General features: G+C 39.5%; 1 protein-coding gene across 18 annotated transcripts in view; it reads left to right on the top strand.

The window, feature by feature from the left end:
* Positions 1–24,608, top strand: part of dtna (dystrobrevin, alpha) — a 198,598-nt gene that overhangs the window by 91,041 nt on the left and 82,949 nt on the right. For all 18 annotated transcript variants that reach the window (XM_087986442.1, XM_087986441.1, XM_087986438.1 and 15 more), the window contains exons 6-8: positions 9,286–9,440; positions 16,447–16,552; positions 20,964–21,130. In XM_087986442.1, coding sequence (XP_087842568.1) covers positions 9,286–9,440; positions 16,447–16,552; positions 20,964–21,130 — 428 coding nt within the window. The remainder of the gene's footprint in view (positions 1–9,285; positions 9,441–16,446; positions 16,553–20,963; positions 21,131–24,608) is intronic.

Genomic DNA, 24,608 nt, shown 5'->3' with positions numbered 1-24,608 from the left:
TTACTGGACATTGATCTCTGAGCCTCATGTGACCAGATCTTTCATAACTCAACTTTTACTAAAACTTGAAATTTATAGTGTGTATTTTCTCTGCTCTGCTTTTTAAAAATTTCTTGAGTGCTTGTGTAGATGAAGTAGCAAAGGACTTCCCCACACTTTTACTGTCTGTCTAATAATCCCTAAACTTGATTTCAGTTGGAAGGGATTTTGCTGTGGGTTTATTTCAAAAAGTTGAATCTGAAAACTAGGATTTGCAGAAGAGATTGGAATAAAAAAGGGAAAGAGAAAATCAAACAATACCTTGCTATCTTGGGTTTGACAGAAGAAAACAATCAAATTCAGTTTCACCCCCATTTCCCTCTTTGCCCGTAACAACTAGACAGGAAAGTCAGATAAAATGTCTAATGGGTGACTGACCTGATACTCTCTCCACGGTGCTTCCAGAAGTTCTGAAGTTAAAAGCTACTCTAGTAAAGGGAGAGGATAGAAATAAGAGGTAGGATAGACTTTTAACAGTTTAATATGGAGTACAATTGAAACACAAAAGTAATTATCATATATAATAGCCAGCATAATCTGTGGAATGAAGAATGTGTTGAATTTATGGAAAGAACCTGCAAACTCATTTTTTGTCGATAGCATTTTAAGGTTCAATGTATGCACCAGAAATAAGATTAAGTGTAGCAATTTTGAATATTCTGACCCATAATATCATCTTTTTCAATTTCCCTCCTCCTACTTTTCTCTCTTCCCTCCATTCCTTTGAAGATGCTGCAGTGTCTTTCCAGAGGTGTCCACAGCTCTCTTGTAGCTCAGTCAAGTGGCCACATGGCTTACATGATCTTAGATATTGAGTGATGATGGACTTTTAACACCATGGACTGTCACATCCAAAGAGCAAACTCCGATGACCTGATGGCCACATTTGCACATTTTCTCACAGTGTTTATCGGATAATAGTCGAATGTAGCAATCATGATTGGGAGGAGTGTGTCAGACGTCAGTGTTACTGTGAGCAGACTGGGTAGAGTTTGTCGCAAGTCAACATCCACTTATGTGGGGGTCGGCGTGGGATCAGGGAGAGTATAAGAATGGGTAAGGCTTGAGTCACAGTGGAAAAAAAGACTAGAATGGCTTCACAGAAATTTAGTAAGTTCATTAGTTAGTAAGAAACAGTTTTAGGGACTGTCTGTAAATTGTTGTAAATTAGAAAAGTTTATTTTTAAAATAAATCATGTAACTGAGAAATATCAGGAATAAGTGAAAGTCCAGGCCAATATAATAATGTAATATAAGTAAGCCAAATTAAAAAAAGTAGATTTAAGACCTACTGGCACAGGTTGGTCAAGGGAAATATGTGGCTTTTAATATGTGGGAAGTAATGGACTTACTGAGGTCCAGAATGGTTTTGTTTTTAGTCAACCTGTTCAGAGATGTTATTACACACCTCTGGAGTAGGTTGGACTTGAACCTGGGCCTTGCAGCCTGTGCTACAAGACTCCAGGGGCACCTTGATGAACATATGTGCAGGAAGTGTGTTGAACTGCAGATAATTGAGCTTCAGGTTTCAGAGCTTGGGCAGCGGTTACAGACACTGTGGCACATCCACAAAATTGAGAATTATGTGGATAGCTCATTCAGAGACATAGTTACGCCAAACCTAAACATTCTGGAAGTGGGCAGGAAATGGTTGAGCGTCAGGGAGCCCAGCAGATGGTGTTGGAGTTTCTTGAAGACCCGCTGTCACATTGGTTTTCCATTTTGGATGCTGATGGTGGAAGTCAGAATGATGAACTAATGATGAAATTTCAGAGAGTCAGAGGTGACTTAATTGAAACATGTAAGATCCTGAGAAACTTAATCAGGGTGGATGTTGAAAGCATGTTTCTTCTTATGGAAGAATCTGGAACATTGTTTAAAAATAAGGGTTGCTTATTAAAACAGGTGAGGATTTTTTTTTCCCCTGAGGTTTCAGTCTTTGGAATTTCTTCCTGAAAAGGCAGTAGATACAGGATATTTAAATGTGCTTATGGCCGAGGGAAGTAGATTCTTGATGACCAAGGGGATGAAAGATTATCGGGGCATAAAGGCATGTACAGTTGCAGTTAAAATAAGATCTGCCATTATTCAATTGAATGGTGGAATTGGCTCATAAAGGCAACTGGCCTATTCTTGTTTATTTCCCATACATTAACAGTAAAGTGACAGGGCCAAAGATGCTTCTTGAAGTCTGATGCCAATGTTAAAGAGATTTGCAGTCCTGAAGAATTATCAGAGACTTCTTGTCTTTGGGTTGGCCATGTTATTTTCTTTATTTTGTCAGCAATTACATGCTTTAGAAAAATTCAATGTCTTGATTCATGGTGGATAATCTTTTTGACCTTACCAGCTCACTTTTCTTTCAAAACTGGTTCATTTGCGGGATTAACACACTGGTTTACCAATTGGTTCCCTAATGTTCTGATAATCAGATGGACCTTGATCTGGGCTGCTGGAACTCTTTCTGGAAACAGATGGAGTCTGATGAATATGTGATGAGTAGATCACATGCCACAATCCCTGGTAGCTGTTTCCACCATGCTTGCCAGATTATTACAGTTCCTACTCTATGTATTATGGATAAAAGAAGCTGGTAGTTGACCGTTTTGAGCATTCATTCATGGAATCCTCAGCTGTGTCACGAGAAACTGTCATTTCATTCCGAAGTTTCAACCCTTCCTTTTGAGGGTTTAAAAGCATTTGTCCACCTGATTTTTTGATCTTTACCTTGATAATTTCTGATATGGAAGTTTCACCTTTCTCCTTAGGAGAATGAATCTGGTACTAAATGAAGGAGTCCTGCTCCAGTTTGTTTGATGAACTTATAATCAATACTTTAAAATTTTGAACAAAAACAAGCTATTAAAATGGCTGCTGCAAATCAGATGACCTTTATGTAGTATGAGTTCTATACTGTCCTCAGATGTGAGCAATGCATAATTAAGTGTGGATATTCATATGTGGTAATGTTAGATAAGTTAATAGTTCTCAAAGATTTAATATTGAAGTTGCTTTAGTTGCATCAAATTTGACGATCTGTCTCAGTCTTTGGTGGAGGCAGTGAGTTCTGCTGTAGCAATCGTAGGGACCGAATGTATTCTATATAGCTTTCAAACGGCCTGGTAGTTGTGCCTGACTAGTAATGTACTTGTTGCTATCGTGCAATAAGTTATCTTGTTAACTAAGATTCTCTTCAAGATAGGCTCACCAATGGTCTACCACTGACAATTAGATAGGTCCTATACAGAACATTAACAACGGAGAATTGGTGGCAGGGCACACCTCAAATAATCTTTACCTGATGTAACATACTGGCAAAGGTGACAGATATTAAGAGATACTCTGTAATCAGGGCCAACACCATATTAGCCATCCAGGAAATTCACACATTGCTTCAGGATGAAATGCCAACTGAAGGACTATATAGCACTTTAGCCGCCTTGTCTTTTGTCCATGGTGAAACATGAATACAGTGCATCAAATCAAGATGTATTTTAGACAAATGTGAATCCCCATTTGACTTTCAATTGATTTGTGAAAATCCCTCAAAATCCAGACTGGATTTTATTTTAGAGTGACAACAAAATGTTTTTTGACTATCCACCCTATTTGGATGAGGACTTTGGATGGTACATTATTGTTAAAGCTTTTAAAACAGAAAGAATCAGCTCTGCAGATTAGCAAGTCAGCAGATGCAGTCAACCAAGGTAATAAATAGCGATAACTTGAGAGTAGAAAAAGACCTCTCCTGAACCTGTTCTAACTTCAGGTTCAGCTAAGAACTAACCTGATGACAATTCAATTATAGTTTGATGAGAATCACCTGCTTTTCAAGATATTCACTACAGCTAAAGCATTGACTCATCTAAGAAACTACAGGCCTGCTTAAAACTGGCATACTCTCAAGTTCTAATTGTATTTTGTGTTTACTTCATCTGTATCTAAATATTGTGTGTGCAATGGTATGTGTTAGTCGAGTGAGTGAGATTGCTTTTTTAAAACTTTGGATCAAGTATGGGATAATAATTTTTTTTTGAAACTCAAAGAAGCTTGCTGCTGAAATTATTTGAGCATTTTTGAAAATAGACACATATTGTTTAAGATTTTTATCTTGCACGTATCAAGGATTTTGCATATATATGTTGGTTTTTGTGGGTTTCCTTGGGATGCTCCAGTTTCCTCCCACAATCCAAAGGTGTGCAAGTTAAGTGAATTGGCTGTGCTAAATTGCCCATAGTGTTCAGGGATGTATAGGATGGGTGCATTAGTCAGGAGCAAAGATAGAGTCATATAGGTGTACAGCACAGATACAGACCCTTCGGACCAACTCGTCCATGCCGACCAGATATCCCAACCTAATCTAGTCCCATTTGCCAGCACTTGGCCCATATCCCTCTAAACCTTCCTATTCAAATAGGCGAAAGTGAGGACTGCAGATGCTGAAGATCAGAGTCTAGATTAGAGTGGCGCTGGAAAAGCACAGCAGGCCAGGCAGCCCCTGAGGAGCAGGAAAATCACACCCCGGGCAAAAGCCTCCCACCATTCCTGATGAAGGGCTTTTGCCTGAAACATCGACCCCCCACCCCCCACAACTCAGACCCCCACCCCCCACAACTCAATGCACTGCGACCCCCTCCCCAGCACCACTGCAATCCAGACTTGCTATTCAAATAACCCTCCAGATCCAATCTTCAGTTGATCCTTTCAACTTTGAAGCAAAAATTCATTTTACTAAAAGACCAATAAAAATGATGATCATTTACACCTTTTATCAAGAGGTGAAACGGTAAGCACTAAAATTATATCTTGTGCAGATAAACTTTGGGCAATTGACAATAGAACAGAGAATTGGAGCTGTTAATCAAGAAAACATTTCTCTGTGGCATAGATATTTCAATAATCAAATGGACCTCCCAGGGCTTAGGGCATGGAGAGACATTATTGACACGAATGGGGCATACAGAACATATTTTTTTTGTGGGGGTGGGGCAGGGAGCGAAATTGGAGGAATACTGAAGACTGAAGGGATATTTTTTGTTTTCCTTTTGAAAAAACTTCAACACTGTGCTGGTGCAACAGACTCCACACTGACTACAGAGATGGCCAGCACAATTCCTACAGTACTCTACCACCTTAAATGAAGCTCACAACTTGCTGGTCAGTCTCCCAGACTGAGCTTGTGGAAAACGCTGTGCTGCCAAAACCTAGAGTGAATACCAAGTTTTACTTTTTTCATTATAACAGAGACAAAGATACATACCAGTGAGATATTGATTTTAAAAACAATGAACTTTGGCAACCATCTGCTTTGTTTTCCCAAACTTGACCGCCATCACCTCCATCTCCATGCTCTTCTTTCCCCACCCCCCAATCCACCATCCTTCACCCCCAACCATCCATAAAACACCATATCTCCTAATAATTTTTCACAAAGCTGATCCACAAAGCCTGGTATTTTCCTAACTCTCATGACCTACCTTATGGCCAACATTCCAGCTCTTATCTGTCAAGCTTTTGGCTCTGGTTTTAAATTGCATCAATGCTGTTCTGGAAATATCTGCTGGGAAATATTTATAAACTGTTAAGGCAAACCTGTCTCCAAACACTTGCTCCACCTCCTGGGGAATGGGCCAGGTCATTATCAAGGATCTTTTCATGACAATTATCTTAAATCCATGTCCTTCTCTTTTGGAATCAAGGATGTTAAACTTAAGTCCTTTGACTAAATTATACAGCAGAATGTAAAACTAGATCACCTACAGTGCTGCAAGCTTTACAAAATTAATCAGCAATATATAAAATATGCTTTAACTTGGATACAGAACTGACTAAAATGGTAGGACACAGAGGATGATGGTGTAGGGTTGCTTTTCAGAGTGGAGGCCCCTGTCCAGTGGTGTGCTACAAGGATCAATGCTGGGTCTGCTGCTTATTGTCATTTATATAAATGATTTGGATGTGAACATAGGAGGTATAGTTAGTAAGTTTGTCAGAGACAGTATAATTGGAGATGTAGTGGACAGCCAAGAAGGTTACCTCAGATTGCAAAGGATCTTGATTAGAAGGGACAATGTGCTGAGGAGTGGCAGATGGAATTTAATTTAGATATATATGAGGGGCAGGACTTGTACACATAATGGTAAGGTCCTCGAGAGTGTTGCTAACCAAAGAGATCTTTGAGGGCAGGTTCATAGTTCCTTGAAAGTGGAATCACAGGTAGATAAGATAGTAAAGAAGACAATTGGTATACTTGTCTTTATTGGTCAGTGCATTGAGTATAGGAGTTGGAAGTCATGTTGCGGCTGTACAGGATGTTGGTTAGGCCACTTTTGGAATATTGTGTACAAATCTGGTCTCCCTCCTATAGGAAGGATGTTGTGGAACTTGAAAGTGTTAAGAAAAGATTTACAAAGATGTTGCTAGGGTTGGAAGGTTTGAGCTAGCGGGAGAGGCTGAATAGGCTGGGGCTGTTAATTCCAGAGCATCAGAAGCTGAGGGGTGACATTACAGAAGTTATAAAATCGTGAGCGGCATATGGAAGGTGAAAACCAAAGTCTTTTCTCCAGTGTAAGGGAGTCCAAAAGTAGAGGGCATAGGTTTAAGGTGAGAGGGGAAAGAGGTAAAGGGACCTAAAGGGCAATGTTTTCATGCAGAGGGTGGTGTGTATAGAATGAGCTGTCAGAGGAAGTGGTGGAGGCTGGTACAATTACAACATTTGAAAAGGCATCTGTATGGGTATATGAATAGGAAGAGTTAAAGTTTAAAAATAGGAAGGATATAGACCAGCTGCTAGGGTAGGGGTAATGGGACTGGGTGGATTTCTCTTTGGAGGGTCAGTGTGGACTTGTTAGGCTGAAGGGCTGTTTCTGCACTGTAGGGATTCTATAGTCTTCTATAGTCCTCTTATATGTTATTATATTATGTATGTTATATATTAATGCATGCTCCCTATTCTTTGTAGACAGAAAGAACATGTGCATGCACTATGCCTGATTCAGTACAACAAAATAAGTGACAGTTATTCTCAGGTTCATTTCGCAGGGTAATGCCCTGACCAATCAGAGTCAACTTGCTTGGTTTAAAGTTTTAACAAAGCCTAGCTGTTAACTGTCAATCAGCATTAATGGATGAATTCTCCATGATAGTCCCTCTGCACAGACTCCACTTGACAACCAATCAGCAGTGTTCTTTCATACAATATAAGGTGGTTTCTTTCCCTTATATTTATGTTATTGTAAAATATTCTGTTGAATGCAAGATGTAAACTTGAATAAAATGTGTCTTGCCTTTGGCAGTACTCAAGTTCTATTTTACTGAATGCGATTTAGGATTATTTAATTTGATATCATCACCCTGAGAGTAAGAAAATGCACTCGCCTAGTGTTAAAAATAATTTGACTATGAGCAATAAGAAACCACAAGTTGAGCATGTGGTAGGGGGATGTATTACTGTGTAGCAGCAGTGGTGTCAGCAAGAGAGTAGACGACTCATCACATGAAAGGATTTGCACTGAGCCAAACAGGAAGTTCAAAGTGCTTAAAATATTTTCACTAAAAATTTTAGACAGTTAAGTAAATATTACTGTTAAGGTAGAAGCTAAAGTTTAAAAAAGTTTAAAAATTTGATTTGTTTAGTTTTGTTTTTAAAATTCCTGGAATTTTCAGTAATTCGAGATCAATTTAACATTTCACAAATATACCATTAGCTATTTAGGGTTGTGAGTGTTTAGAAGTAATTATGAAGTTTGTACACTTATATTGCATATAATTTTACTGTAACATCTGCCCTCGTGCAGGTAAATATATGCCTATGTCCAGATGTTTCCAGTGAGATCTTGTATCAACAGTAGATAACTCTTATGCCAGGATTTATCTGTCCATTTGATGTCATTTAGTTCTACAGATAATGATGTCACTTTATAGCATGTGCAGGTGGCTGAAAACCAAGGAGCAGGAAAAAGGCTGGTGTCAAGAGTAGAAGAACAGGAAAGTGGGTGGCATGGTGGCTCAGAACATGGTTGCCTCACTACATCAGGGGCCCAGGTTGAATTCCAGCCTCGGCGACAGTCTGTGTGGAGTTTGCATGTTTTCCCTTGTCTGTGTGGGTTTCCTGCAGGTTGTCCGGTTTCCTCCCACAGTCTAAAGATGTGAAGGCGAGGTGGTTTGGCCATGGGAGATGTAGGGTTACAGAGATAGGGGAGTGGGTCTGGGTAGTCTGCTCTTCAGAGGGTTGGTATGGACTCAGTGGACGAAATAGCCAACTTCTACACTGTGGGGATTTAATGATTCTAGAGGTCTGTACCAGGACTATCCTTCTTTGTACTTGGGGTCACAGGAAGATGGGGAGGCTGCAGGGGGATGGAATGGTGGGGCTGCCTCCTAGGATTCAGAAGGAAAGGGATACTGCAATGACGAGAACTCAACTTCAAACTAAAATAAAACTTTATTTTGTCATGCAAGATCTTTTATTTTGCATCCTGCAGCGCCATCTTGGGACAGGAGGCTGCTTTCCATCGCTTGAGAATGACATCAGTTTTGTTAATGCTCCTTGTGCCATTATGGTGGTATTAATAGGATGCTTTGCACATTTTACTTTAAAGCTTTCATCTCCATAGCAATCTCAGCTACATAAACTCTTCTTAGAAATCTAATGTCCTTATACCCAGGAAAACAATCATCTTCCTTCCCAGAATTATCCAAGCATTAAAGGGACACTATACAAAAAGATAATATTAGCTTTTCCCAAAAATCAAAGATTCCATTTAAAAACTCAGACCCCTTAATCAACAAGATGCAACTTATTTTTAGATATTTACAGCAAAACTAGCAGTTTTTGAATGAGGTTCATAAATCCATGATTGCTGATGAGATGGATATCTGCCGAGCGCATCCTATCAAGAAGCATAGATTCACCGTCAGCAGCTTCTGGATTTCCACATCATCCTGCACATGTCTGAACTCCCGAAACTGCTGTCAGTTTCAGTGGGGTAGTGATGGAGAACACTGACAGTTTTACTTTAATTAATACGGTGACATTCTAAACATTGTAAATAACATTCAACCACAGAAGTAGCAAGGCCTGCATTGATGTTTACAGTCGGCATTATGTGCCTGGCCTATGTTCAAACTAATGTTTCTTTTGCAATCAGGTAGTTATAAGGCATAATCTGTTCAGCAAATGCTAGCCTTGCGTGTTGAATTTTCAAAACTAGTGATGGTGTGCTTTCTCACTCTATTATCCTTCAGATATTTTCTCTCAAATATCAGACTCCAACGGAATAATGATATATGTGAAGTTTGACCAGTTTCTACGGGAAGTGCTGAAATTGCCAACAGCAGTATTTGAAGGTCCTTCCTTTGGCTACACAGAACAAGCATCAAGGTCATGTTTTTCCCAACAGGTGAACATTTATGAAAACATTTTAGTCTTTGATTACTGGAAAGACCATTATATATTTCAAGGGACATCTTCCTCATTGTCTGTTGTAATTTCAATGGAAAACCTGCAGAGACCTGAGTTTAAAAAAAAGTGCTTAACCAATTATTTTCTGGGTTTCCAAGATTTTTCTGTTTTAGGTGTTGTCAGATGGGTAATTGAACTGCCATAGAAATGCATTACCTGCTCTGCCAAAATGTTATTTAATACTGTCAACGGCATCTGTAATTGGCAGGTTTTCAAAAAAGAGATTGTTATGAATTATCATGATTGTCGGGATTTTTGTAAGATTCGTTCAGCTTTTGAAACCAGGCTTATGCATCTCAAAGTATAAGAAACTCCTCCCTCCTCAAGTAGCAATAAACCTCAAAGAAATATATTTTAAAGTACTTTTTAGAAATTCTAATGCTGAAAATATGCTCCCAATCTATCTGGAGAGATGGTCTCCCTTCAGTTTAAATTAACTCTCAGTTTAAATTAATGAAGTTTCCAGTTCCAATAAAATGTCTATGGATAAAATGTTAATTGTCTGTGGCTGCAAAAGCTAAATACTGCGGATGCTGGAAGTCTAAAATAAACTGAAAATGCCAGAAATATTCAGTAAATTAGACAGCATCTATGGGAGGAGAAAAAAAGGGCTGAATTTTACTATTTTAGTCTAATAGTGAGTTATTTCAAGAATTTTGAAGGATTTTATGCTGCAAAGCCAACAAAATTTCTTATTGTATCTTATAAACTACTTACCACACCTATATAGTGACCTTGTTGTCCAATTTCAGCCTTATCTTACCATTCACCATCTTCCAAACAAATAAAATTAGCTTTATTGTCCTGTGTATTCAAATGAGTACAGTGAAAAGTTTACAGTCACTACATTACAGCGCCATCTTAAGTACAAATGTACCCAGGCGCAGATACCTAAGATCAAAATCTTAGAAAACGAAAATAGAAAAGTAAAGAAATAAATAGCCCAGCATTACAGGTAAACAGGAATAAATTAAAAATAAAGAACTAAAAGTTGAAAATATCAGTTTTTTTTTACCTTGTACATGCTCGCACCTAGCTGCAAAGAAGCCCTCCATGCCTCGTTGCTGCCTGTGCTGGGTCCACCAACGTAAGAGTCACCTCACTTTCGGCACTATCGTTTTGCTGCTGGGTCCACTCTGCTGGTGCTGCTGAACCCACACTCACACCACAACCAAGAGTACCAGGCTCCATTGCCAGGCCAGGCCAGGCTGCTGCTGGACCAGGACTGCAGATGTCGCCTTGCCCGGTGCTTCCATCTTGAAGAGTCTGCAACTGCTGATGCCACTGTCCCGATCACTGGAGGAGCTTTCCCGCTGCTGCTGGCCCGAATGCCAGCAGAAGCACTTCGCTGCCGCTGCTATTGGACCTGAACGCCAGGCGAACACGCTCACTGCTGTTTCCATTGACCTCGAACACCAGGAGAATGACCTTCCTGCCACTGCTGCTGCCTTCTATTGTTGGGAGAAGCCACATCTGCCACTCTGCATGTGGCCCACTCTTGCTGCTGCACCGGTGCTGCCAACCAACCCACCACAGAAAAGAACAGGAAAATAAAGATAAAGAAAACAGCAGAAGCAAAAATAAAAGAAAAAAGAAAAACAGATGGCCCCCAGGCAGGAGCTCGAATGCAGCCGTGTTACTCTGCCACCATCTTGTACCAAATACTGGAATTGGCCGGCATTCCTGGTGTGCAGTGCCAACTCTAAAAGACCACCAAGGGCCCAGACAAGCATGGTTACTCCGGAATTTGAATGCATGATCCCTGACATTTGCCCTGGACCTTGTGGCGAGAGATCTGGAAGTCTTGTTGGATAAGATGGTATGCAGGCTGGATGTCCACTTCCCCCAGCGTCAGCAGAAGAGGCCGTGACAGCAAATCATGCGAGTCTGGTCAGAAATTACCACTCAGATCATTGTGAACTAAACCATCTGGAAGATTGTATAGTGGTATATAAAGAACATCAATGACCTTCTCCACTCTGCTGGTGCAAATGCCACCATATTCTTCTTAAGACCCCCCACTCAATCTCTCTCTCTGCCGCTGTACCACCTCTCACATAGACACATGCTCTTCCACTCTCATTACTGCCCCTGACATCTTCCCTTACTTGCTGTTACCCACCCAATACTGACATGACCAATCCTGCATGCCCTTTGAGTTGCCTACCCACTTGCTTCTGATTTTCCACAAGTGCACAAGCTTTGCCACCCACTTTCATGTCCACTAATATATGCCCCTCTCCCATTCCAAAAGGGCAAAAATACTAAAGATGGGCGGTGTGCTGCCTGACACTTGGCTTCTCACCCATTACAAGGGGACAGGTCTGACTTTGACCACTACAAGTGGTTGCCCAACCATGTCCCTGGACTGATATCAGAAGCTACCTTTGACTTCATATACCAGAATCCCCTGAACAAAGGCAATGTCTCTTGACTTGATTCAGGCTTATTGATAACCATAATGAGCTTCCTGGCTTTTGTCTGCACTAATGAAAGGCACCACAGCAGTGCTATGAGCCCAGTTCCTCTGGCTGAGTGGGCAAGGTGCAAAAAGGGAGACCAAGGCAATGCAAGCTAAGTGTCTAGTGAGCATCAGGGCCGGCTCCAAGATAGTGAGTGCTAGATCAAACAGGCCAGAAAAGAAACCTGGTTAGACACAATAAAACTGCAGATGCTAGAATCCAAGGTAGACAAGTAGGCGCCTGGAAGAACACTGCAAGCTAGGAGCATCAGGTGATGGAGAAGTCAAAGTTTCAGCTGTAACCCTTCTTCAGGGGAAAAAAAACCTGGTCAAGTCCATGAACTGGGTATGTGTCCCTGAGCTCACTGTCCTTGCAGCAGCATTAAAATAATAGCTGTTGCTACACATCAAGGTGCAGCAATGAATGCAGAAGTATCCTGTGGATGGTGTGGAGATGTGCCATGAGCTTCTTAGAGGGTAATGCATGTTGAATGCCAATGTCTGTGGATGTGAGATGCTTGTGGCTAGTTCTCATGAAGCTTGCCCTTTGCCTCACATGGAAATCCTTTGGAGCAAGTGGCAAGCTTACGTTGCTGGGATCTGCTCTCATTTCCACATTGAGGATTTTTGCTATATTTCTTGTTGAGTGCATTTGGTAAGATGGGAGGTTCAATATTAATGAGGTAAGTTGCAGCATTAGTAAGATTTTTAATAAGCTACAGTCACCCTTTATTTGGAAACTTCCTGCTGCCTAGTTAGAGTCTCACTTTGTCACTCAACAAAAACTTAAGATGTTGCAGGGAGTTGATCAAGATGTCGATAATCTCGCTGTAGTTCATGTTGTTCTGACCTTTATAAGATTCCTCCTGTTATTACCATTTATGATCTTTAGATGATGGGTCCTAATGAAAGGTTACATACTTGAAACATTAACTCTGCACAGATATTACCAGACCTGCTGAGTAGTTTCAGTAATTTCTTTTTATGATATCAAGTGTCATGTCCTTTACAGATGCTGATGGATTAATTGTTCTTCCGCAACTTTCTGTTTTTATTTTAGAAATGCATATTGTTTTGCTGCTTCAGTCATTATTTACAACACATTGTTAATCTGTTAGTACTCTCTAATAATACGCATATATAACCCAGTAAATGGAACCTGCTATAGACTTGCAAAAAGCACATGTGTGAAATTACCCTGTATATTGTGTGCTGGATTACTTAATTGTGAGTGTAAATTGCCTTTGATTATTTGCTTTAACTGTTGAGAATTTCTGAGTTTCTGATTTCTGATCCAATGATAATCTTCAATGTCAGTCTACCATTTCTTAGCCTGACTATTTATTTAATAAATAAACTGTTCTCCTGGACAGTAGTCTCAGAAGTTCATGTTGTACTTCCTTACCGTCTGTTACACCATCATCTACAACCCGTAACATAAAAAAATGATAAACAGAGAAAGAACTAGAAAAGAATTAAGTAACAAGTGAATGAATAAAGACTTATGTTGTCAAATATTTTGTTATGCACTCATCAGAACAATTTGCAAGAAATACCAAAGTAAAGGGAAAAAACCTTTATATTCTGAGAGGAAACTGCTGATTGTCAAGTGGACTCTGATCAGTAGAGTTATTGACACAGAATGTGCACCATTTAATGATGACTGACTGTCAAATGCCAAGCCTTGTTTAAATTGTGCAGGTTTACTCTATTTGGTCAAGGTCAGATGTCACATGATGCCAGGTTATAGTTCAACAGATTTATTTGAAATCACGAGCTTCCGGAGCACTGCTCCTTCATCAGGTGGTCTGTTGAAGGAGCAGTGCTCTGAAAGCTTGTGATTTCAGATAAACCTGTTGAACTATAACTTGGTGTCACCTAACTTCTGACTTTGTCCACCCCAGTCCAAAACTGGCACCTCCACATAATGCATAATTAATAAAGGTATTGCCCTGAAAAATGAACCAGAGAATGGCTGTCAGCTATTTTGTTGAATTGAAGCAGGTGCAGTATGCATTCTTCATAGCAATGTCTCCATTAATCAGAGTCCAGTTGTCAACTAAAGTGCTCTTTCCTCTTACATAGTATTAATGTTTTTACTCTCTACATTGCTATCTTTTGCAAATTGTTCTAATGGTAAGATTAAAAGAGTATGTCTGTTTTCAGTAATTCTCAAGTTCTTTAAAGAATAGATAAAAGGAATTAATAAGATTGGAACAAGAGAAGAGAAAGAGAGGTAGAATTTCATGAAAATGGGAAAATCGATCCTTTATGAAGAACAATTCATTGCCAATTGTAGCTACCAATTGTAATCAGCCTCTCTTTCCTGCCCACCTGTCACAACAGTCCAGACCTGGTGGGTATTTAGTGGTTACATTCCTGAATAGCTGCTTCTCAAGCTGTACAAATCTCTGTTGCGTGATGGACAAGCACTGGCCAGAGTAACTGCTCTAGCTTACTTCATCTTGTTCTCACTGCTCCACCGATCACAGATTCTGTTTCTTGAGATGCAGCAAGAGCGAGAGAAAGGGAACCTGTGAGTGGATGAGCTGAAGAAGACTGCAGTGGGGACACTGGGTCTCTGATTGGAGGAGCAGCTCCTCAAAGATTCTGTCTGTGCCACAAACGATGCAATCTTTCTCTAATTGCTTGATCCACGGTTGAATTTTAAGGATGATTAATATACTTTCAGGTAAATTCACTACTGCCCCTGTATATTTTGAGCACTGGTATTCAATGTGCTTAATTATTTCTTAATATCATGTGGAGTGAATCAAATTGGCTGAAGACTGGCATCTGAAACAGTGACTATGGAAAAGACTGAGAAAGGATCATTTTCTTGGGACTTCATGATTGTGTCAGCTCCAGCCTTGTCTGAACTTTGCCAACGTTGTTGGTGGTGATGTTCATGGAGTTTTCTTCTCTCATTAGGTGTTTAAATATCTACCATAGTTCATGTCTGGATCTGGCTGAACTACTGAGCTTTGAAATTGTCTGTTGATTGTGGGATTACTTATCTCTGACCATGCATGCAGAAGCAACCTGTGGTAGAGTTATGTGATGATGCTTTGCACACTGTCACCCCATCTTTAGGTATACTGATGCTCCTCAGTGAACTAGGGAGAATGGTCTAAATGGTGTCCAGTTTTCAGCTGGTGGAACTACTTTGAATATATTTTATTTAGCATGGGGGAGGATATCCTCAGTAAGAAAATGGGTCTTTATCTCCACAAAGACTGTGTTTGTTATGATACTAATACAATCATTGGCAGATACATTTGAAACTGGGGAATTGGTAAGAACAAGGCCAAGTAGAACAGCCGCAAGCCCAATTCAATAGAACTATGTTGTTTTTCATGATGGATTTGAAGTTATCCACCAGAATACTTTTTCTGCTGTTAACAATACTCATTGCATCTTCCAAATTGTCTTCAGCATGGAGGAGTTTTAATTGTCAGCTGACAGTGTGCCATAAGTGTTAATCAACGGGACTTATTAACATACAAATTGAGAGCAGGAATATGCTTCAAGGAGATTTCCTTGCTCATTTTTGAGTTGAAACAAGGAAAGTTCACAGGTTCCTGAGTCGATATTAAAGATTCCCAGGGCAACTTGTTCCCAATTGTATATCAATGTATACCACATCCAGAGCATCTGACCTGTTCATGGGGTCAAACAGGCCCAGGATGGAAATGGAAGAATTTGGGCTATCCTTCCTATGGTTCAGAAAAGATTTACAAGGATGTTGCCAGGGTTGGAGAATTTGAGCTATAGGGAGAGGTTGAATAGGCTGGGGCTGTTTTCCCTAGAGCGTTGAAAGCTGAGGGGTGACCTCACAGAGGTTTATAAAACAGAAGGGGCATGGATAGGATAAATAGTCAATGTCTTTTCTCTGAGGTGGGGGAGTCCAGAACTAGAAGGCGTAGATTTAGAGAGGGGAAAGGTATAAAAGGGACCTATGGAGCAACTTTTTCACGCAGAAGATGGTGCATGTATGGAATGAGCTGCCAGGGAAGTGGTGGAGTCTGGTACAATTGCAACATTTAAAAAACAGCTGGATGGGTATATGAATAGGAAAGGTTTGGAGGGATATGGGCTGGGTGCTGGCAAATGGGACTCTATTAGGTTGGGATATCTGTTGGACTGAAGGGTCTGTTCCATGCTGTACATCTCTATGATTCTATAATTCCATGAGTATTACTATAACAAGTAGTAGAATTTGTAGAATTTATAATGTGGTGCAATTTATACACTATGCATTTCTTAGCTGTCATTTATACTAAATATTTGAATTACATTTGTTTGAGAATATTAATAGGAAATGCTATGAACATACAAGAAGCATGTTGGATGAAAGATCCATATGTTTTAGGAAGAAGGAGAAAATTTGATTGGCACAGATTTTTGATGCTGTTTGTATTTCAAAGACATTTTTGTTTATCTTTTGGTGAGATGATTCCAAATTATTATTTTGTGTTTACAGAAAAAAGTGACACTCAATACATTTCTGGACACTTTGATGTCTGATCCCCCACCACAGTGTCTTGTCTGGTTGCCACTCATGCATCGTCTTGCAAACGTTGAAAATGGTACGTTATGAAGAATTTAAGAAACTTTCACTTTGCCTACTGTTTTGTTTTGAAGCATTTCCTTTATATTCTGAAAGTAATGACTCATTGTGGGTTTCTAGCCTTCATTTGTAATATCTCCCATAATTTACTGAAAAATACAACATGTACCTCTGCTTTCAGACTGAAAAGAGGTCTGAAAATTCTTTTGCGTTGAAGTTCAGTTCCACAATGAAAATTTTCAAGTGTGTCACTTCTCCTTTTAAAAATACAGTGATATGCTTAGTAAAATCCACAAGAAAATGATTAATCCTCCGGACTTTTAACAATAACGTGTGCTGTTGCTGGCACATTTGAACACACCTTGTCTATTATTTCTGACCTATCTCATCTCTCAACAATTTGAACCAACTGCATTTTTGTATTGATTTTCTTTTATTACTTTTATGTAGTCAAATAAAAGGTGATTCCATGAATGTTATCAAAGAAGTTTTGATATTGAGCCATATAAAGTGATATTAAGGCTTTTGAGCAAAAGATGTAGATTTCAAGATTTCAAGGTTGAGAAGCAGAGACATTTAAGGAGCATATTCTAGAGTGTAAGGCATTTGTAATGGAGTGATTTTAAATTTAGCAGGTTCAAGAGGTTAGAATTGGAGGAGTGCAGAGATCTTAGAGTGAGGAAGGAAAGTATGGGAATTGTTGGACTGGACAAGATTGCAAAGGAAGGGAGGGATAATACCATAAAGAAATTTGATAACATGGAAAAGAATTTTAAATTTGTTTTCTGTTTATGCAGTGTCACAATGTCGGTCAGCAAGTGAAAGGGTGATGCTTGTGCGAGTTCAGACATGGACAGTTAAGATTTGGATAACCTCCAGTTTATGGAGATTAGAACATAAGAAGCTAGACAGGAATATAGATGAATTTTCAAGCCTGGAGGGATGATGTTTCAGCAACAGACAAAATGACAGAACAGAGTTGAATGAAACACTTGGCTGATTCAGTGCCTGAGTGTCTCAATTTTAGTGGAGACTTGGCATTGCAAAATTATAGTGGCAATACTTGTTTGGGATGGAACAGTCTGTTAATGGGCTTAGCTTTTGAACTGGACCTGTTGAAAGGATTTTGCAGCTGAACCACCCACTTCATTGGTCAGTAATGCCTGATAATTAAAATCTGCCTTATAACACTTTTAACGGGAGCAGTGAGTATTAGAGGACCGATAGCACAAAGTCACAGTGCAAGATGGTTGAAACATATGTGCCACACCACAACTATCACTCCTTGATGATCTGTTCCAGCTTCACAAATTCCATCATGGCGCCCCATTTAGTGCAGATTTCCCGAGCAAGATTACCAACACACACTTTTAATCAAGGAATGGGAAATCACCGGCAAGTTCCTTGTGACAAAATCCATCTATTGAATAGCTGGCCTTATACTATTGTGGCAAGAGTGGTCTTTGTTGAACAGGTCGAGGGGCTGCACAGCTAACTTTCACTTCTGCACCATCAATACAAATTCCTTCTACACTTGTAGAGAGACACAAACAGTGCTGCACAGTTTCAATGAGTGTTCCCTCTCAAGACAAAGTAGCTGTTTGATCACTATAAACTCAACAAATGGTTATCTCTTGGCTTTTTGGATTTACATTTTCAAAATAAAAAAAATGGTACATACAAGATCGTAAGATGTAGGAGCAAGAATAAACTGTTCACCCCATTGAGTCTGCTCTGCCATTCCATAAGATAATAGCTGATCTGATCATCTTCAGCTCCTTTATTCTGATTTATCCCCATAATCCTCGATTCCCTTATTGATTAACAATTTGTCCATCTCAGACCTCAGTATACTTAATAATCCATTCGGCAGTTTCTCTGCTTTCTGATAGAAGATCTTCTTCCTCGCTCCTCTTTTACACAGGCAATCATTTTCTCCTTTGGTGCTGGACACTTCCACAAGGGGAAACAACCTCTCCACATCTGCTTTGTTTTTATTCTCTGTCCTACAGTTTAGCTAGAGCTGGGGGTGCCTATTGACTACTTTCAAAAGTCTCCTCTGCCCCTTGTTATTTATTTCCTTCACCAATTTGGATTCTACATCTTCCAATCAAAGATCATTTCTTGCTTTCATACATATTCCACCTCGTATTAACAAAGCTACCTCACCAGACTTTCTTTCCTGCCTGCCTGTCCTCTCAAAAATTCATGTACCCCTGAATATTTAGCTCTCTTTGTGCCTCCTTAATGGCTAAAGGCGTTAATTACTGTTTGTGTTGTTAATTGTTTATTTTGTCTGAAAAACAGTGTGCATTTAAGTAAAGAGCTGTTAATTTTGACATTTTGCCATGTTTTTCACCATCCTGCTACTTGCTGCTTTCTTTTTTAATTTTGGTGCATTATGTCCCTCCCTGTCCCACTATGTGCATTATTATTTGGCCTGCAATGACACTATGTTCGTTGCTTTGTAAACCTGCATAGCCCCTCGCAAGAACCCTAGTGTTAGTCTACTAACACTAAAATTACAAAAATGCACATCATCCATATTATAAAATTCAGTGATCAAGTATTTTCATGTTTCAGTGGATAATTTGAAAGATACTCTGTGGGCTAGCTTCAGGCACTTAAGGAGTCGATTGATTGTTAAACTCCCCAACATGTTAATTGATGCTTAACCTAACGAGAAAACTATTTTTCTTTATGATTAGTCAGAGTGTGTGTTTTGCATTATTCAGCTGAAACATTTTTAATGATCTATTTTCAAAAAGTCAGCTCTCACCTACTTTGGCACCTCAGCAATGCAGTTTTACATTAGTTTCTCACATTGAAGCATAGTACAGAAAAAAGCTTTTTATCGGAGTCTTAGTATTCAAAGGAGAAAGTGAGGTCTGCAGATGCTGGAGATCAGAGCTGAAAATGTGTTGCTGGAAAAGCGCAGCAGGTCAAGCAGCATCCAGGGAACAGGAGAATCGACATTTCGGGCATAAGCCCTTCTTCGGGCATAAGCGCTTTTCCAGCAACACATTTTCAGCTCTTAGTATTCAAAACAAATGGAAATTTGTCTTAATACATCCAGACAAGTATTCCTGCAGATTTTTCGCATATGTTAAAAATATCTTTCTGCCAGGATCGGCTTTCCAGGTAACTTTGCTAACTTGTGCCAGTGTACAGAGACAGAGGGTGGTAGTGGAGGGTCGTTTTTCAGACTGGAAACCTGTGACCAGTGGTGTGTCACACGGATTGGTGCTGAGTCTCTGCTTTTCATAATTCATATAAATGATTTGGTATGAATATAGGAGGTGTGATTAGTAAGTTTGCAGGTGACACCAATATTGGTGGTGTCATGGAAGTGAAGAAGGCTATCTAAGATTACAAAGAGATATTGATCAGATTTGCCAGGAGTGGCAGGTGGAGTTTAATTTAGGTAAATGTGAGGTGCTGTACTTTGGTAAGGCAAATCAGGGCAGGATTCTTACAGTTAATGGTAGGGCCCTGGGGAGTGTTGCCAAACAAAGGAGTGCAGATGCATATTTCCTGCAACTCCACTTTCAAGGTGGACAGGATGATGAAGAAGGCATTTGGCATATTGCTTTCATTGGTCAGCGCATTGAGTATAGGAATTGGGATGTCATGTTGTGGCTATACAGGACATTGGTTAAAAGACTTTTAGAATAATGCATTCAATTTGATCTTGCTGCTGTAGGAAAGATGTTGTTAAATTGAAAAGGTTCAGAAAAGATTTACAAGGATATTGCGGGGATTGGAAGTGTTGAGCTATAGGGCGAGGCTGAATAGGCTAGAGCATCAGAGGCTGAGGGGTGACCTTCATAGAAGGTTATAAAATCATGAGGGACATGAATAGTATGAATAGTCAAGGTCCTTTTTTTTACCAGGGTAGGAGTATCCAGGCTTAGAGGGCATAGGTTTAAGGTGAGAGGGGAAAGATTTAAAAGGGACTGAGGGGAAACCTTTTCATGCAGAGGGTGGTGCATGTATGGAACAAGTTGCCAGAGGAAGTGGGAGAAGAGGGTATAATTACACCATTCAACAGGCATCTGGGTAGGTACATGAAAAGGAAAAGTTTAGAGGGATATGGGCCAAATGCTGGCTTATGGGACTAGATCAGTTTAGGATACCTGGTTGGCATGTACAAGTTGGACCGAAGTGTCTGTTTCTGTGCTGTGTAACTCTATAATCTAAGTTTCGCTTTGTAAAATACACAGTAAAGTGATTGTGAATGACAAGATTTGCAGGGAATCACACATTCTGGACAATTTGAAATCTACTACTTTAGAGAATAAATATATTATTTGATCAAACTACATTTAGTATTTCAAATATGCAGTATGTGCAAAATTAAAATGGCAGGAAGGAATGTTAAGTGCACAAAATAAAAATAGCCTAAATGCTTTTGTGTATTACATCTACAGTCTTCCACCCTGTTGAATGTTCCTACTGCCACAGTGAGAGCATGATGGGTTTTCGATATCGTTGCCAGCAGTGTCACAATTATCAGCTATGTCAGGACTGCTTCTGGAGAGGCCATGCAAGTGGTTCTCATAGCAACCAACACCAAATGAAAGAATACACATCGTGGGTAAGGAGAGCAAGAAACAATCACCCAATTCACAACCAATATGTTGTTTCCTTGAAAGGTCTAAATTGTAATCTTATCATTCAGTTTACATTCTCTTTGGATTGGCAAGGCATGTAGTGTGGATAATATTGGTCTGTAATTGTGGTAAATATAGTGATGAAGCTGCCAGCACTCGCCATGATTATACTAAATGGACAGCAACTTTTCATATCTCTACTAGTGCAGTAAAAAATGGAAGTCTAGAAGCTATGTTTCTTTTGATTTGCTTCTCCACAGCCAGATGGGGCCCTCTGCAGCAGCTGCATTGTAATACATTAAATTGTTCTATTTTTCTATTTGCTGTCCCATTAAATAAACTAAAAAAAAAGTTGGGTCTGGTCTATCCAAATGTAACTGATTTTTTTTTTCCCCATGGCATGTTAAATACTAATTACTATCAAGTGACATCTCTTGCACTGAAAGTTTACTTTTTCAAGTCTCAAATCTAATTCCTTCAGATTTAAAACACAACCTTTTTTAGTTTATTTAATAGACAGCTAATAGAATAGTAGAGCAATTTAATGTATTACGGTGCAGCTGTTGCAGGGAAGGGTCAACTATCTGTAGAGAAATAAGTCAAAAGAAATATAGCTTCTAGATTTCCATATTTTACTGCACTAGCAGAGAAATGAGAAGTTGCTGTCCATTTCGAATAATCATGGTGAGTGCTGGCAGCTTCATGGTTATACCACAATTACAGAATCAGATTTAAAACAAGTCAAAAATTCAAATAAACTTATTTTACCTTCTCTTTTATCCCATGTTTATTTTCCCGTTTTCATTTTCTGCATATGATTACTCATTGAATTAACTATTCTTGCCTACACTTCCTGTTTTTTCCCGAATGAAAAAAATGGAAATGCTACCACTGAAGCCAGTTTACCAACCAGGAATATGCGGTGTGCTAAAACCCACTAGGTCTGTAGTTCCCTACATTCTCTCCATTGTGAAGTTACATTGTAAATGTGAAGTTACATTTACAACTTGCCAATCTGCAGGCAATTTTCCAATAAATAATTTTGATAGATGATTATCAATGCATCCACTAATCTTTGTAGCCATCTCTTCCAGCACTCTATGGTGAATGTCATGATGTTTTGGGGTTTGTCAGTTTGCAGTCCCATTAATTTCTTCAACAGAGCATTTTTACTCAGACTAATTTTTTTTAGTTTGGAATTTAATTGTTTCATGTTGATATCTAATGTGAAGGCAGACACAGAATACTTAGTTTTCCAGTTCCCTATTTCCCCATCATTAGTTTTTCTCTCTCTGCCTGTAAAGGACTCGCCTTTGTTAATCTTTGACTTTTTACTTCTATAAGTTTTTACAATCCATTTTTGTTTCTTGCCAGTTTAGATTTATATTCTCTGTTTTGTTACCTCCTTTGCTGAATTTTAAAGTTCTCCCAAGCCTTAGCTTCTTAACATCTTGTAGCAACCTCCTGGTTTGATCTAATACTATCTCTCGTCTTCCGCCTCGGAACACTTCAGCCCCAGGGCATCGATGTGGACTTCAACAGTTTCCTCATTTTCCTTTCCCCTACCTCACCCCAGTTCCAAACTTCCAGCTCAGCACTGTCCCATTGACTTGTCCTATCTGCCTATCTTCTTTTCCACCTATCCACCCCACCCTCCTCCCTGACCTATCACCTTCATCCCCTCCCCCACTCACTTATTGTACTCTATGCTACTTTCTCCCCACCCCCACCCTCCTCTCATTTATCTCTCCACCCTTCAGGTACTCTGCCTGTATTCCTAATGAAGGGCTTTTGCCCGAAACGTCGATTTTACTGCTCCTCGCTTGCTGCCTGAACTGCTGTGCTTTTCCAGCACCACTAATCCCTAATACTATCTCTAACTTTCCTTGTAAACCATAGCTGCCTTGCTTTTCTTGTTAGTTAGTTTTTCCTTAAAAGAATGCATGTTTATCTAAAAGCCAAGTATTAATTTTTAATAGCCATTGTCTGTGTATCATCAGAATTTTCAATGCACAACCACATTCCTCCTCATATCTTCATAATTGCCCTTGTTAAACTTAGAAACTGAACAGTTCTCTGCAAAATAATGGTAGCCAAATACCAAGGAGCTTTCAAAATGGTAATTGATAATACACTTTTTGTTAAATTATTGGCTAGATAAAAGTTCAAGAATGTCAGGGAGGGTAGGAGAAATGGAAGTAAGTGGACTGCACTATCACAGACTTAATGAGCGATTAGGCACAGTCTGAAATTTATACTGCTATCACTCTTGACTTGCCCGCTTAATTTGGTGCATTCTAATATTTTCCTCCCTTGTCTGCTCCACCCTGAATCCACACTGAAATAACAAAAAATCGTCAATGGATGGCTATTCAACTGTTGACATTATTGCTGGTTAGATTAAGCTTGTACCCATCTGATAACCGCATTTTTAAGCAAAAGTAATTGGACAACAGTGGACAATGGACACTTAGGCTGACTAGTATTCCCAACACTCAAAAACACAAAACAAACAGTGCACCCTGAACTGCAACACTGCTGCAGATCAGTTGACTAATACACAGACTAAGATCAAACTTGTATTTCTCTAGTTCAAATGGTTCAGTACCAATATTATGACATTTATGACTTCAATGAAGGACCCAAATGTATTGTCACCAAATTTGTTGAAAAAAACAAAGATATATAGGAAAGCAAGTTGTGAGGAGGACACAAAGGGATAGATTTTCAAACTAGAGCAATGTAGTGAGGGTTTGAGATTACCCAGTTTGACAAGTTTGTATCAGGAGAAAGTTCCTGAACAGGCAGGACTTCTGTTTTGGAGATGGCAGGTATAACTGAATTTGGGCCTACTACCTGTGGAAATATTTTGGAGGAACTGCCAAGACGGGTTATCTACTGGCTCAGTGCTCTGGGACATTGTCCCAATTGTTCTATTTAATATTATGTCATCTTGTCCCCATCTCTTGCACTTCTTCTTCTTCTCATATGCTCCCCATGCCCCATCGATGGCAACCTATATCCTTCTACTCACTTGGTGGCCCCTCATGCAGTCTATGCCATTCCATCCATCCGCAATGACCCCTCATGCCAACCTATGCCCATCCACCAAATCTAAGTGGCTCCTCATCATCTCTGTGCAAACCTGTGGCGCAACTCAGTATACCTTCAGGATAGAACGAATGAATGCAATGATAGCAATGACAACTGTGAAAAAAAACATTAAAAATCATTCATTCATTTTTTGATAAACAATTTTACTACAGCCCTATGCAAGTGTCCGTCATCTAGACATTTAAGTATCGATGGAATAAACTTACAGGAACTTGACTTGTCTGTGTAAGTGTATGTTGTGCAATTGACAGAATTGAGCTAAGAGGAAACTGCCATTCAGCCATTCAAGCAATGTTTTCTTTTGACAACAACTATTTTAACAGAATGAAAGATGTCTGGACTCTCACC

This window comes from Chiloscyllium plagiosum, unplaced genomic scaffold (assembly GCF_037043375.1).
Source record: "Chiloscyllium plagiosum isolate Xiang-an unplaced genomic scaffold, Cpla_swu_hap1 HiC_scaffold_4, whole genome shotgun sequence".
Taxonomy (NCBI): domain Eukaryota; kingdom Metazoa; phylum Chordata; class Chondrichthyes; order Orectolobiformes; family Hemiscylliidae; genus Chiloscyllium; species Chiloscyllium plagiosum.
This window is presented reverse-complemented; position numbering and strand designations above follow the sequence as displayed.